The sequence below is a fragment of the Syngnathoides biaculeatus genome, chromosome 1 (assembly GCF_019802595.1).
Source record: "Syngnathoides biaculeatus isolate LvHL_M chromosome 1, ASM1980259v1, whole genome shotgun sequence".
Lineage (NCBI taxonomy): Eukaryota > Metazoa > Chordata > Actinopteri > Syngnathiformes > Syngnathidae > Syngnathoides > Syngnathoides biaculeatus.
In genome coordinates this window covers 10,539,773-10,553,984 of record NC_084640.1, presented here as the reverse complement: position 1 = coordinate 10,553,984, position 14,212 = coordinate 10,539,773, and the positions used below count along the sequence as shown (strand labels likewise).

Genomic DNA, 14,212 nt, shown 5'->3' with positions numbered 1-14,212 from the left:
TTATTAGTTCCATTCAGACTGCTACCTCCGATATCTAACAAGCTAAATAAAATCCATCAGCCTTCTCCCACATCGCAATTTAGAAATAGAGTACCGGTACATATTTGCAGCTTGGTTTAAGCCTCTGTGTCATATATTCTCCACATACTGTAATTGAGTTTTATGAGAAAAAAAAAAAAATTAAATAAATAAAGGAAACAAGTTCCAATTATGTAACCGGTGTTGATCAGCCTACAGATATACTGTATCCGCCCACCTGAAGCTGCCTCTGCGTCCTCCACAAATATTGACAGGATTCTTATCTTTTTCACACTCTCTAACAAATAGCTATCTCGTGTATGCATTTCCAACAAAAGACATGAATATATTTTCCAAAAAAGAAAAGTTGAATGGTGTTGTATCTTAACGTATCGCACATATCTTATCATATTGCTCTGCCATCATTAGAAAACAAACCCTTCTTTAAACAAGCTTATACTTCTGTCTTCTTGTTTCATTAATTCATAAACACGGGCGTGGGTAAAGCACGCATGACCCGCGAGAAGGTGATTGGATTCCCTGAGAAATATTGACAGCGTGTCCTTACAATTACAAACAATCAATGGTTTCAACAAGCTAAGAGGACAATCACCGTGCGCACAAAGATTCTGCTTGCGAATTCACAATTTTCCACGTCGACTGCTTCCTGATGTTTTTGCATATGCGAAACGTAGACAGTCATCTCGAAAGCAATTCATCTCGCAAAATAGGACTACATTGAGCTAAACCTGATTTATGGCTCTTAATCACAGAGGCGGGATTATCGGCCGACCAAAGCTGTCCCAGAGGTTCCGATCCGCTGTGTGACCTGCGCGTTTTGGCACTCCAATAACATCGTGTACAATATGTTAACCGCCAAACAAGTATCTGCCGTAACTGAGTGAGGTCATTAGTCAGATGCAAAAGAGCTCTGATAATAATTACAGTGTGTCATAATAATTATAACCTTCCATGATAAATATCTGTTCATCTATCCATTCATTTTCTGTAACGTGTATCCTCATAGGTGCATATCGTTATCCCACTATGCTTCCCTACGTATATAATAAAACAAACAAATATTGAACATCCCCGCTACAAGTTCTTTCTTGGACTCTAGTGTGTTCCTAGCCTTCCTTATCAAATGGACGTCACACTCAGACGTTTCCGTCACAATGCGTGAAATTGGCTCAAGAGACGGCAATGTGGATTGCACAATGAAGGCTTTTGTTAACAAGTCAAGGCAATAAGAAGCATCTTGTTCTGCTGAGGAACACCTGACAAGTTGGGGCAACATTAGCGGAACATGCCGTCAAAAGTCCAGCCTTCAAAATGACATCATAGCATATATTCTATAAAAGATTCATCACACTTTCTTCGATCCCATGGGGGCTTTATTTAGTATTTTTTTTGTTTGTTTATCTAGTACTTTCTTTCTTTCTTTTTTTTTTTTACCAGCCACATGTCATTTATTTTGTTGTTGTTTATTGATTTATTACTGCTAAATATGCGATCAAAGAAAGTGTAGTCAAACTGTGTTACTATCTGTGTTCATTTTATTTTAAAGGTTGGGAATTGTTACACCACCGTCTGTTATCCGTTGAACTGTTTTCACTCAAAACATATGAAATTCTTTGTATAAACGCGCATTGACTGAATGGCAGAGTCACACGTTTTTTGAAAAGTCAGCTGATTTATACAAAACTGGAACAAAATTTACACAGTCTAAATACCACAGTCCCGCAATCTAAGTTCCACAGTCTAACAGTACACGGCTTCGTTAAACATATATCATATAGATTGGAGCAGTTCCAATGTACAGTAAATACATTATATAGAGTTTATTTATTTATATTATTTTATTTTTTTTTTAGATTATGTGTGCGTTGGGCGTGTGTGTGGAACGGATTAATGAGGTATATTTACCTTTCAATGAGGAATGTCGATTTGTTATAATAGCACGTCGCTGGTAGGAATCAGAACCGCGGACAGCTCCGGCCAATAGCCCCGCCTCCTTTGCGTCCACGCGGTCCAATCAGGAAACGGCGTCCCTTTTGCCGCTGGATCAGTCAAGAGGGAGCTTCAGGCGCTCTGTCCGCCCAGAGACGAGAGGGCAAGCACGGCGGGGGAGTACGCGGCGGAGCTCCACGCGGATGGGATAAATACAACAACAACAACAACAACAACAAAAAAAGCTCACAGTTCACTCCACTTTGCGTATTTGTGTGTGCGCACGAGCTCCGGACTGGAGGGGAAGAAAATGCTCTTCTAGCGGCAGACATTTGCGTCGTTTTCTTCTTTCCTTTTTGGACAAGCTCTTGTTCAAGTTTTCCTCGAAAATAGGTTTTTGATTTGGTTCGGTCCAGGGACGACATGGGGAGCGAACAATACTTGCCGGAGCTTCAGGCGGAGAAGGACTCGCTGGACCCGTCTTTCCAGCACTCTCTGCGGCTACTGGAGCAAGGTAAGGGCGAACACTTCACCTCACCCTTGCCGTTCGAGGCGGAAATGACACCTCATTAAAAACACATAAGCACATTACTCTCCTCCGTATTGGGACGTGTGTATAGCAACTTGTATCCCCTTTAAAGTATATTATAAACAATTTGATGCAGAGCAGTTTTACAGCTTTAAAAAAGGGATTATTTGCACTGGATCTTATTTGATGGCTGCAAACTTACCATTTACTAAAGTAAGTTGAATGAAGAGATTTTGGGGTCTTTTAGCCTCATTTCTACTGGAATTAATTGACTTTTGTTGTTTGGTGTTTCACGTGATGAATATTTTTGGTGATGTACACTCACCTGGATTGTGTGTTTGGCAGTGTTGGTTAATATTGAATATTATCAGTTTCTATTGTACTTTGCAGTTGACTGGTGATCAGTTCACAGTGTAGTCTGCTTTCGCCTGAAATCAGGAAGAGGCTTGAGCTCATTTTTGACCATAATGAGGATACAAACGCTATCGAGAATGATTGAATGGTTGGATAGCTGGATGGACTAATGGTTAGTACTATTGTCTCACAGTATTTAGGGTCAGGATTTCAAGTTTTCTAGGCTACGCCAGCTTCCCTCCACATTCCAAAAACATGCACGTTATGTTCTTTAAAGACTCTTAACTTCTCCATGTGAGTGAATGGTGTTCTTTCTCTAAATGCCCTGTGATTGACTAGCGACCAATTTTGAGTGGACTGTCGTTTCCCTTTTTTTCATAGTCAGCGGAAAGGTTTCCAGCTCTCTGTCACCCTGAAAGAGATAAGTGGAATAGACAAGGTACAGTAGACTTTAGCACCATTCCTACAGAAAGGAAATGCATAAACAGATTAAAAGCAAGTTTAAATGACACGATGGCACTCAAAATAAAATTCAAACATGAAATTACCCATCTATCCATTTTCCAAGCTGCTTATCCTTACAAGGGTCACTTGAGCGCATCCTAGCTAACTTCAGGTACAAGGCAGACTACACCCTGAACTGTTCACCAGTCAGTTGCAGAGCACCTATCGACACCGTCACTTACACAGGAATCGATTTCCCTCCTGCGCTCAAAAGTTAGCCATGTGTACCACTACACCATCAGTGCCTCAACAGGAAATCATGAGGAATGAAAATATAAAAAGATAAGAAAAGTCAAGCCAAGTTTAGTTGTAAAGGTCTTAATCACAAAAGTGCCTAAAAAGGGCTTCAGAAGATCTCATTTTACAGAGCTCAACAGCATCCCTTTGTCTAAACCCCACAGTGGGCAACAATCACATGATATGATTAATAAATGCTATTCAAGTTTAAAAAGCACGAGGGTCCATTAGATGTTCTGACGCGTTCCGGTCGTGGTCCTCCTCATGTCCTACCCTGAATGGCATTAATATGACAAAACATATTGATTGTCTAGTTGAAAATAACATAAAAGCAAGGTGGTGAAAACTCGAAGTGTGCAGTGTTAATCATAAAATTTGTAAGCCAGATATTGACGCAGAGGCAGTTTGAGGAAATCTCTGGTGTTCAGGAAGTTCGTTCCGCAGTTGGGGAGCATAGAAAGTGAATGCGAATGCTGCTTTACTTGCTTTGGTTCTGGATCCGTGAACACTCAATAAGTCAATAAATCGAAGAACATTCATCTCTTTGTAGACCAGCAGTAAGATTTGAAATCAATTCTTTGAATCACATGAATCCACTGCAGAGATTTGCGGGGGAGTGTGAGGTGGTCCAGTTTCTTGGTACTGGTAGAAAGAAGCAAGTATAGAAAATGAATGGATGATGTCATGTAGAAATAAGCACAGACGGCAATTTTGGTCAAGAAAATGGCTTACACTTGACAAACTTTTATTTAAAATTCAATCTTTATGATGGAAATCTTGCATCTGGAACCTTTAAATGTATTCATTTTGATTGGCCCAGGGTGTCCAACCCCCTGTCTGTGCCCAAATTCTAATAATTGATTGATGAACTGCAAATTAGACAACGGATTCCCATTTTGTCCTCAAAATATACACTTAAAAATTGCAATGCAGGAAAGAGTCACTTTGCACTCTGCGGGAACAACAAAATAACACCAGCTGTGGGAGTGCAGCTTTAAATGGGACCGGCTAGCCAGCGTTCATTTATGCATTGTCTTTCCTGATTGTGGCCGCCAGTAATTTACTTGGACGCCTCATGCGGGAAGCGCACGTCCAGTGTAAACATTGCTTTACTAATTCATGCTTACGTGCTCCTTGCTTGGACTGTGTTGCCCCTGCTTTTTCCGAGCTGGGTCCCTCAGGGGCCATAAAAGTCTCCTGGAAAGTGAGGCAGAGTTATTTGCTTCCTTCCCAGCTAAACTATATTCATATTTATCTTCTTCTGTGTATAATTATGCCTGTGAGCAGCTTCCCTCGTAGATTCCTTGTATCCATATAAACTGCGCGTGTGGTATGAAAAGCTGTCAAAATGTCAATCAAACGTACTATATTTCTGCAAATAGAGGCAAAGGGCTTTCATTTACCCAGATGCATTTTGAGTGAGCCGTCTAATGAAATATTTCTGTCAAGTGAAACTGGAGTTTAAGACAAAAAGGAGGAGTAAATGCAGCAAAACACCAAGAACGTAGTACTGGAAGCTATAATCCTAGTCTTAACTTTAGAACTCTTGATGTGCTTCGCGGCTGCAGTTCTGGTGCGCAATTAACCAAAACAAGCTTCATTGTTAACAGTAGAACGGGCGTAATTACAGTTTCCGCCAGTTTTGTTTTCCCTCAAGTGGTTGAGTCAAACCTCAATCAAAGGGATGGCCCCCGCTTTGAGTAAATATAGTAGTGGATTTCACACATTGGTTGTTTCCCTTCTGAGAGACGCGTTTCAATAACATTTACATACTGTATACACATGTCAGAATTCTTGGAAATGGATTGCATTTATGGTAAGTGACGATATGGAACTTTGCATTGTCCTCTCAGATCAACGGCTTAGCCATAAAACGTAGGATATTATTCTTACTCACTGAAGTGTGGGAGTAGTGCTTTAATGGCTTGATCGTGTCTGGATAATGCCCAAGTCGGCGAGCTATGCGCTATTATAGCACGGACGCTAAAACCACAACGTACAGTGAATATATAGTCGACACACCTCTGTTCAAATCTTCGTGGCAGCATTTGCTCAGTCTTCTTCCCAAAAAAATCTCCGGATTGTGACGGCACCCCCCCTGCACACAGCCCTCTTCAGATCACCTCATAGATGTCTCACAGAACGGTTCATAATTCTCAATGAAGGGTTACAGCTCCAGTTGAACCCAAAAAAAAAAAAAAACGCTGCCACCTTGCTTCACTGTCCATGAGGTGTCCTTCTGGCAATGAGGTGTGTTGCGTTTGCCCCAAACACAACTTTTGCACAACAATAGCCAAAATGATCCACCACGGTTTCAACATTTCCATTTCTTGGGAAAGTTTTTGTAATGCTAATGTGCCATATTTCATCCACTTGATGAGGACTGTCTTCATTGTGTGCCATTGCCTTGAAATCTCTTTGGTACCCTTCTCCTGACTGAAACCTTTGAAAATCGAGATCCCACTGATGCTGCGGAGGCTCTCTGCAGTCCTTGGATTGTGCTGTAAATTGGCCTCTCAGGAAATCAAAATTTTTTTTACTGGGGTCGAAGATTCCTTTTGCCCAACTGTTCAGAAGTAAACTTTGGAATCTTGAAATAGAGCTGGGAAAAGCCGGTCTCGACATAACGGTTTAGGCACTGCGTGACTATGGCGGCTCTCGACGGCGCTCGTATGTGACATTGATCTTGTTTCAATTACCTTTTAAGTTTTTGTTTTTGATCAAGCGTTTTTTAAAATAAATGTATAAAAACAATCCAAACAACTGTGCTGAACGGATGACGGACCTCCAACCCAATAAATCCCGTTCACGATGAATTGCGCACATCATTTGGTTATTCCATTTAAATGGAATGCACATCACGTACACGCCCAATCGCAATCGATCACATCAAATGTAAACAGTTCATCAGAGATCTTCAATTGAAAAGATTTCAATGAATAACGTGTGCGACTGAGTTAATGCTTAATAAAACTTCGACAATCTATATCTTTTTATCTTCTGAGAAAGTTTCAGTTTGGGGTGCCCACTGTGGTTCTTAGCTTTTCATCAAGTGAGTTTGTCCCATTTGTGTTGGAGCAAAGACTTCAGTTGGACAACGTGGCAAGTGGAGGAATTAATCCGTGACATCTTATGAAGTAAGCACAACTTGCAGTGCAGAAAAAAAACATCAAAAACAGCCTGCCACTACTCTAAAACCCGCAAATGCTGTTATCTCGCTCTCGCACAACAGATGGAACACGATGCCATTTTATACAGAATGTCTTCTGAACATCTTTCTGATGAGTTTTCAACTTGACAATGGCGTACCACTGGCAAGAGTAACTGCAGTTAGTGCATACGGACGGGAAATATGAAGATTATGCCAAGTCCGGGGCGAGTCCTTTTCAGACGAAATTAAAGAGGTATTATGTATTAGAAGTCCAGGGACTGCTTTGATAGCGTGGCCCTTCTACAGAGCTCTTCTCTCACAAGAACTTTACGCGTTTCTCTAACAAGCTTGAGACGGGCGGCAGCGCAGACACTTCAAGTCCGAAGAATATGGAAAGAAAATAATGACATTGCCACATGAATTTCTTGTCATCTTTGTCCAGAGCGCTGCTGCAAAAACTGCCTGGTTTCTTATTAATCGTTTCTGCAGTCTGCTTTTTACTCCTTTGGGTTCCTTTCTTTCAAGTTTCTTCAAAATGCATCATAAACAAATCAGAAAGCTCATCCAAGTTGACGTTGAGCGAGAGGAAGTACACACTGGACTTGTCGCCAGCGACTGACGGGACACAGATAAGACCAACCACGTTTAAAAGGCACGTTCACACAAAAATGGCAGTGGAGATATACATATATCTACAATTCACCATCATTGTGTCACTGATATATTTCACCTGAAAATTCCAACTATTCAAAATGATGTTGAATGTTGTCACTGTTACTTTTTTACTTTCGGATTGTTTGGTCCATGCAAATATCTGTGCATAAAGGCACCAAACAAACTAGACTTAGATTAAATCTGAGCCTAAGGGTCCCAGTGTGAAAGCAGAAAAGTTTGGTTCTTGTCACACCACTTCAAGTATTTTTTTTTTAAATCGGCTATTCCACAGCAGCCAATATCCAAGTAATGCTTACTCATCTTCCTCAGTTCACTTGCCCTCAAAGCCCTAAAAAAAAAAAAAATAAACAAACAAAAAAAAAAACAACAGCTACTCCTAATCCCTTGAAACTGTCAGTTTTGGGATAAGTATCCTCCCTTTTGAAAAAGATGCCTCATCGTTAATTTATACATTCCCATCTCATCAACAGAGCAGCGGGGTATTTTTAGCCGCGCTCGCGTCTGGCCTCAAGTGAGAGCACTTCCTGGGTTAGGATGCCCAGAAGTGAGCGGGAATCAGCTTTGGCACGGGATCAAAGGAAAAAGATAGCGATTTGTTGGTGGGGGGGTTGGGGGGAACGGTGCTCGCTCGTGATAATGATCTCCCGATCCCCGGCTGGCTCATGTGCAGAGCCACACAGCGAGCGGTCTTGAATGGTCCTTGCGAGACCGCCGACTGGAGACACGTCCCCCCCTCCACACACCTTGCCTGATACGGTGAACTTGCTGTAAGAGGGCAGACGGGGAGCACCAACTCGCTGCTTTGCATTCAGACGAGCTGGGCGGGCGAGAGTGTTTGCATAGCTCTTTGCCTCGCTGAGATCCGACGAGGGAAATGTAGGCCAGGACCAGCAGGCAGCTGCGAAATCCAAACAGAACCTCTTTTACACTCGCACCCTCGCATTGATTTTACTGCTAATGCATGTTCTCCTGCATTATAGTGCTATGAACGAGGCACTAATATCACATTGGTAATGTGTGTAATTGTTCATATATAACCGCAAACACAGATTTGATTTGAATTTAACATTTGAAAACAATCTCGTTTGGTTTTAACTAAAAAAAAGTGTCAAATGTAACTTTTTACACACGTTAGTATTGTTGATTTTTCTGCATTCTTGTGAGTACACAGTTACCTGTCCAATAAACAAAGTTCTCATGTGCAATGTTTGCCAATTTATTGTCCATATGAAATATCCTATCCCAATAAGACATTCCACGTGCTCGGCTTGGTTGTCAAACTTGAACGCGTTTAAAGTGAGTGCATTAGTCAGAGCAGAGTGCGCCTTGGTTTCCTCTTGGAGCTCCGCTGCTGTTGTCTAAATAATCTGTCAACATATTGCAAGGATACAATTTCCACTTGGTGCAGGCTTACTATGTGCTCATATTATGAATTCAGCTGTCGAGATTTGCCAAATTTGCCGAAGCTGCGTTAGGCTGCCTGCAAGAGAGTAAACTCTCAATCCAAGCAACCAAATCAGGAGCCTTAAATAATGCATACTGCAATATTATTGTCATCAGTCGTGCATTAGTTTGTCATAATGCAAATTTAAATGTGACCAAAAAATCTGAATTATTTAATAGTTTCTCATTGAATGGTCAGACTAGATCAGACACTTCCAAGACAATTTCCTCATCAGCCTATAATGAAAACTTGTCCAGCACCACCTATAGACCCATTAATCAGACTCCTATTGATGAGAATTTTCAGTTCCGCACTAATGCCCAAGACAAAGACCGACACCCCCCTGCAGTAACGTCGCTAACTGGGTCTGTCGCGTAAGTACAAGACAAAGATGGTCATAGTAAGTCATTAGTGTTGTAGGGGTCTGTATTCTGAGGGATTTGACCTACAATGGCTGAACAATCTGCAGGCAGAATGAGTGATACAACTGCGTTATAGAGCTTTAGCGATTTGTATTTTGTAATGTTATAGTGAACATCACCAGAATTTTTATATTGGTGTATTTGCCACAGTATTCTATCATCTCAACGTCTTAGAAAAGCCTGATTCGCATTGAGCACTGGACCCTTTAATCCAAACACCGAATGACAGAAAGTGCAAATGGTGTGATGTGCAACAACCCGGCGGATATTTGAAATACTTGGAAATGCTTGAATTTTAAAGATAAGCAAAGCAATTTATGAAGTCTGGAGAATTGATCTTGAAGCAGTGCTAAGTGCTCCAAGTTGCCGCCTCGAAAATTGGCACAGTGATGCGACAGATTTCAGGTAATAGACACGTCCCGTGATGAAGCCCAAGATTATGGTAGGGGCCAAAGAGATCGGCTCTAATTTATTGCGTGATTTAATCACTGTCATTACTGCTGTGACGAAACGACAAGTTACCCATCATGACTTGCTCCAAAGGCAGCAGCGGTCAAATGGTGTTTTTTTTATTTGATTTTTGACAGCACGTGAGATTACCACGCGTGTATGTTGATCCAGATATGTATTTCTGATGTTTCATCCCTCTGTGACAGCCACCGTTTCACCTTCCTACACGTCTTTATTATTTCGCCCGAGTTTTGTGCGCCTGGCACGACTAAAGAGAGGATTGCACTGGATTAGCTTCTCCACCTTCCCAACTGATCCCATCCATTTTGTGTAATCCAACTCAATTTAATTATGTTTATCGTTCCACCTCGACGGCGCGGTGTAGCGCGCCTCAGCCAAGATAAACCCGTGTCTTGCGTTGACCCGAGCCTGTTGGTGTCTAAACAGATTTTAAGAGTCACCTACACACATAATGTGCATATAGCCTCAAACATCAACATTGAGAAAAATATCTGAGGTTAAAGATCAGAACCTGACATTTCTGAATTATGTTGGTTAGCAGTTGTGCTACTGAACGGTTTATTTATTCATTCATTTCATCATCACACGTGTGATGAATTAAATACCTTGTGGTCTGCATAATAGAGGGATTTATTAAATGTTTTTCCACAATTTGAAACTGTTCCCAGGTATCTTCAAAATTTTCTGTTGTCAAAATACTGCAAGGATTAAGAATTGGAGTACATTTGGCACATCATTATTTAAAACCGTGTAAAGTCAATTCAGAGATTTTACTCAAAGACATTATGCACGGAAGATGAAGGGGGTGGAGTTCTTGTTCAAGAACTTTGTGCTGTCGAAGCTGCTTTAGAGCACCTCATTGTCTGCTCTTAGCGCACGCACGTCACAGAGAGAAAAACGGACAAACGAGGCGAGGGGGAAGAAAAATAGTCCAGTGACAGCAAATGAATGGACAGCAGTTTTGTGCTGACCCCCGCTGGACAGTACCTCGTTGGTAATGGGATATATTCCAGCCACCCGAGGCTTTAAGTGGGTATAATTTCATGGCAGAAGCATGTAGTTATGTGCAGTCATCAAAAAGATCGTAGATGCATCCATTTTCCTGGTCATATTTGATTGACATTTGACAGTTGAGTGGGGTGTGGTTTCAGCAATTTGGTGGACACGCACACAGCATTTGTGTGGGCAGAGAATGCTTGAATTTTTCATCATTTTGAAGCCCCATTTTATATACAGCACTTAGTGTTTTTTTTTCCCCCAAATCATTCATATTTGGCAGGCTCTTTTCTGTAGCGTGTCAAATTTAGAAGACTAAATTTAGTCATTTTCTCCTTGAGGTCTCCAACAGCTTTGCCTGTTTGAGGATGCGGTCCTGCCTCGTGAAAATGAGCGACGGCTCAGCCTGCCCAATATACCGCGGAGCAAATGCCAAGTACGCTTTTCATTGCCGTGACAACGGCGGCGGACCTCGACGAGCAGCGGCGAATTGCGGGTGCAAAACCCAGACTGTGGTGAAAGAAAAATCCTTACTGGTGGAGACAGAAAAAGGTTGAGAGCGCGGTCATGGCTTGAAAGTGGTGAATCTTCACCCAGCCTAGACTCCAGGTCACGGGTGGAGAAAACTTGCATGGAGGCAATAGGTAGATATCTATCAAGTTAAGATAATAATTGCTAATTCCCCACCTGAACCACGAGACCTTTACTGCCTCCTCCTGCTTCGTTGTGTGCCTCGATTCTATTTTAGGACCCTGATACTAAAAACTAATCGTGCAGACTTTTTAAAGGACGTTGACTTTACCCTCATTTTTAACGTCCCAGGCTGCCATCCAAACCATTAAAACCGAGTAGCGTGCCAAACACAATATGTCCTTCATTTTTGTGAGGATCTGCTTTAAAAAAAAAAAAAAGTTTATTAGATATTTCTTCTACAGATTCTATAACACGTTCCCAATGGGGCAACACAAGCGGTGCGCATAGTTGTTATGTTAACAGTTGGCTACAGTTGCAATTGGCTGTAAAAGATTCATTAAGTCTTACAGTGGAACCATAAACAACAGGTCAGATCAGGGGAAAACGAGCATCATAACAAGCGCGCTATGCACTCTTTCCCCCGTGTTACACAATTACCGTAACCGTTGTGAGTTTGACACTTGAACCGGCGGCTCATACGTTCTCCTCAATGTGCCACTTGGTCGCACGTCTCGTTAAAATTCCAGCAAGGCTTTGGCCAATAAATCGCTCGTTTAAAAAAAAAAAAAATGTACATCTGTGCCTGCTCGTTAAATTTTGAACTGGAGCCACATCGTTAGTTACTGTAGTGGTACGTGTATGTGAATTTTAAGATTTTACTGTAACGCCAGCAATATCATTTCTTTTGCATCTTGCGGTGTGGACAAAATGAACTGGATTTCACTGTGGAATGATACATGAGGTGAAATAGCAAAATGAGAAAAAAATAACGCAGGCCAGTCCCAAAAGCTAAAAATGCTCTTATAGCAGTTACTGCAGTAATGTAAAAAGTGTATATGACATGGAATTATTTTCTTTAGTCATTTTAGCTAATCGAAATACGAAAGGAATTTTTTTTTTTTTTTATATTTTGCATTCATTGAATATCTGCATGGATTTGCAGTATCCCATTAGTAATGTTATGTACGACAAACTAGTTGGGACTGAATGAAAATACTGACATCTCCCCTGGTGACATTGGGGACACATCTCCCTTAATTGCAGTAGTAATTTTTTTAAGGGAAAAAGGAGTTGTCTGTTTCAGGTGTGGTGTTCTATTTATTCAATTAGAAGATGACAAGTAGGGGCACGGTGTCTATTACAGAGGAGGCTATTTTTATTGTTGTTATGCCTCAAACTGACACTCAAAGAAGATTGCACATAACAAAACGAAAACTCACCAAAACAAATAAAATATTCATGTCGGATCTGAAAGAAAACAGACCAGTGAAAGAGAATTGTTCTTGTCCGTGGCAAAGAACTGCAATGTTATCTCAAATTAATGATTCCATGCATTTCAGCATTCTAGGTCTGGACGTGTTTGTATTGATTTCTCTCTCTCTTTTTTTTTTTTTTCCTTTCTGCAAAGCACAACATCTCCGTCACTCCGGCTGACAGTTATGAAATTAGAACCGCCCCACCGCGCTCCTCCCTCCCGCTCGGAGTTGCAGCTGTTTATCAAACACCTCATTCATTAGTGATCGGACCGCAAGTTTTGCCACTCGACTCTCTCGTGCCGCGTGTAATGCGTGTCCGCCAGAGATGAGTGTAATTACAGCGGGCACGCAAGTCAACACAGTAAACGTGTCGATGAGAGACTGTGGGAGGTGAATGGATAGAAATCAACTTTATAGATCTGTGGTTCACGCCCGCTCCCCACCGGAGGGCTGAGGTTTTAATTGCTGTCTGACCAGAGCTGGTCCTGTGTGAAGATGGGCCACGTTGATACGAGGCGGGATTGGTGGTGGTGGTGGTGGTGGGGGGGGGGGGGGTGGCTTTCTTTCACTGCAGTTGTTCTATTGACGCCTTCTCATCCTGGAGCAGCTGATAAGGACACAAGGAGACGCATTGCTCTTGGGAATTTGAGATGTTTTTTTTTTGGGAAGGGGGGTGCGACTTTGAAGCCTTGCTCTGGCGGTCTTAGCCTCCTTCGGAATTTGACAGAACCTGCCAATGTTACCTCGAGCCCACAGCCGTCGATGAAAGTAGCCTTGCAGGTGGCATGCGTGAGGCAACAATAAAACAAACTCGGGCACGTAGATGAAACAGCAAGACCATACTTGAAGCAGCTTCTTATTTAGGATCAGTGTTGGAAAGCGTATTGATTTATGCAACGAAACACAAGGGACCTTGATCTATGCTTTGCAGTCAGTCAGTGCTTCACTATATGGGATTTTATAGAAAAATGTCTACATTCGTAGCAACTGTATGCTATAGTCAATAGTTTAAAAAAATAATTGCAGTGCAATAGGGAAACATTCAGCACTCATTTGACAAGAATTTAGTAGGGCAGTAGGTCAAACACTATGGCAATATAATTTGTTATTTTACAGCAACGTGTTACTGCGCCTGCACAAGTCAGGCCATACATTGAATCCAAGACCTCAAACATGAAAGAGATGCTTTTCAATGGAACCTTGAAATTTCAATACCACCAAAGTCCTTCAATATGAAATTTAACCTAAGTGCTGGGGGGCGGGGTGGGGGGAATACGCCCAAAAAGTGTGCGATTTTGACAAAAGAGGGGACATTTGAAGTCCAAAGATGCCAACTTTGATGCTGACCATATAACCAGAAATTGATTTTATTGCAATGGTCTTCTTCTTTTCCTTTCGACTTGTCGCGTTAGGGGTCGCCACAACGTGTCATCTCAGATGAACGCACATTTGTTTTACGCCGGATGCCGTTCCTGACACAACCCCTCTGCATTTTAGCCGGGGAGAGAAGCT

The 14,212-nt window shown here is 41.8% G+C and overlaps 1 protein-coding gene across 1 annotated transcript in view; it reads left to right on the top strand.

Annotated features, from left to right (window-relative positions):
* The first annotated feature begins 2,139 nt into the window (after nt 1-2,139).
* Nucleotides 2,140-14,212, top strand: part of khdrbs3 (KH domain containing, RNA binding, signal transduction associated 3) — a 72,250-nt gene continuing 60,177 nt past the window's right edge. Inside the window, exon 1 of the mRNA XM_061815307.1 lies at nt 2,140-2,482. Coding sequence (XP_061671291.1) covers nt 2,392-2,482 — 91 coding nt within the window. The 5' untranslated portion in view covers nt 2,140-2,391. The remainder of the gene's footprint in view (nt 2,483-14,212) is intronic.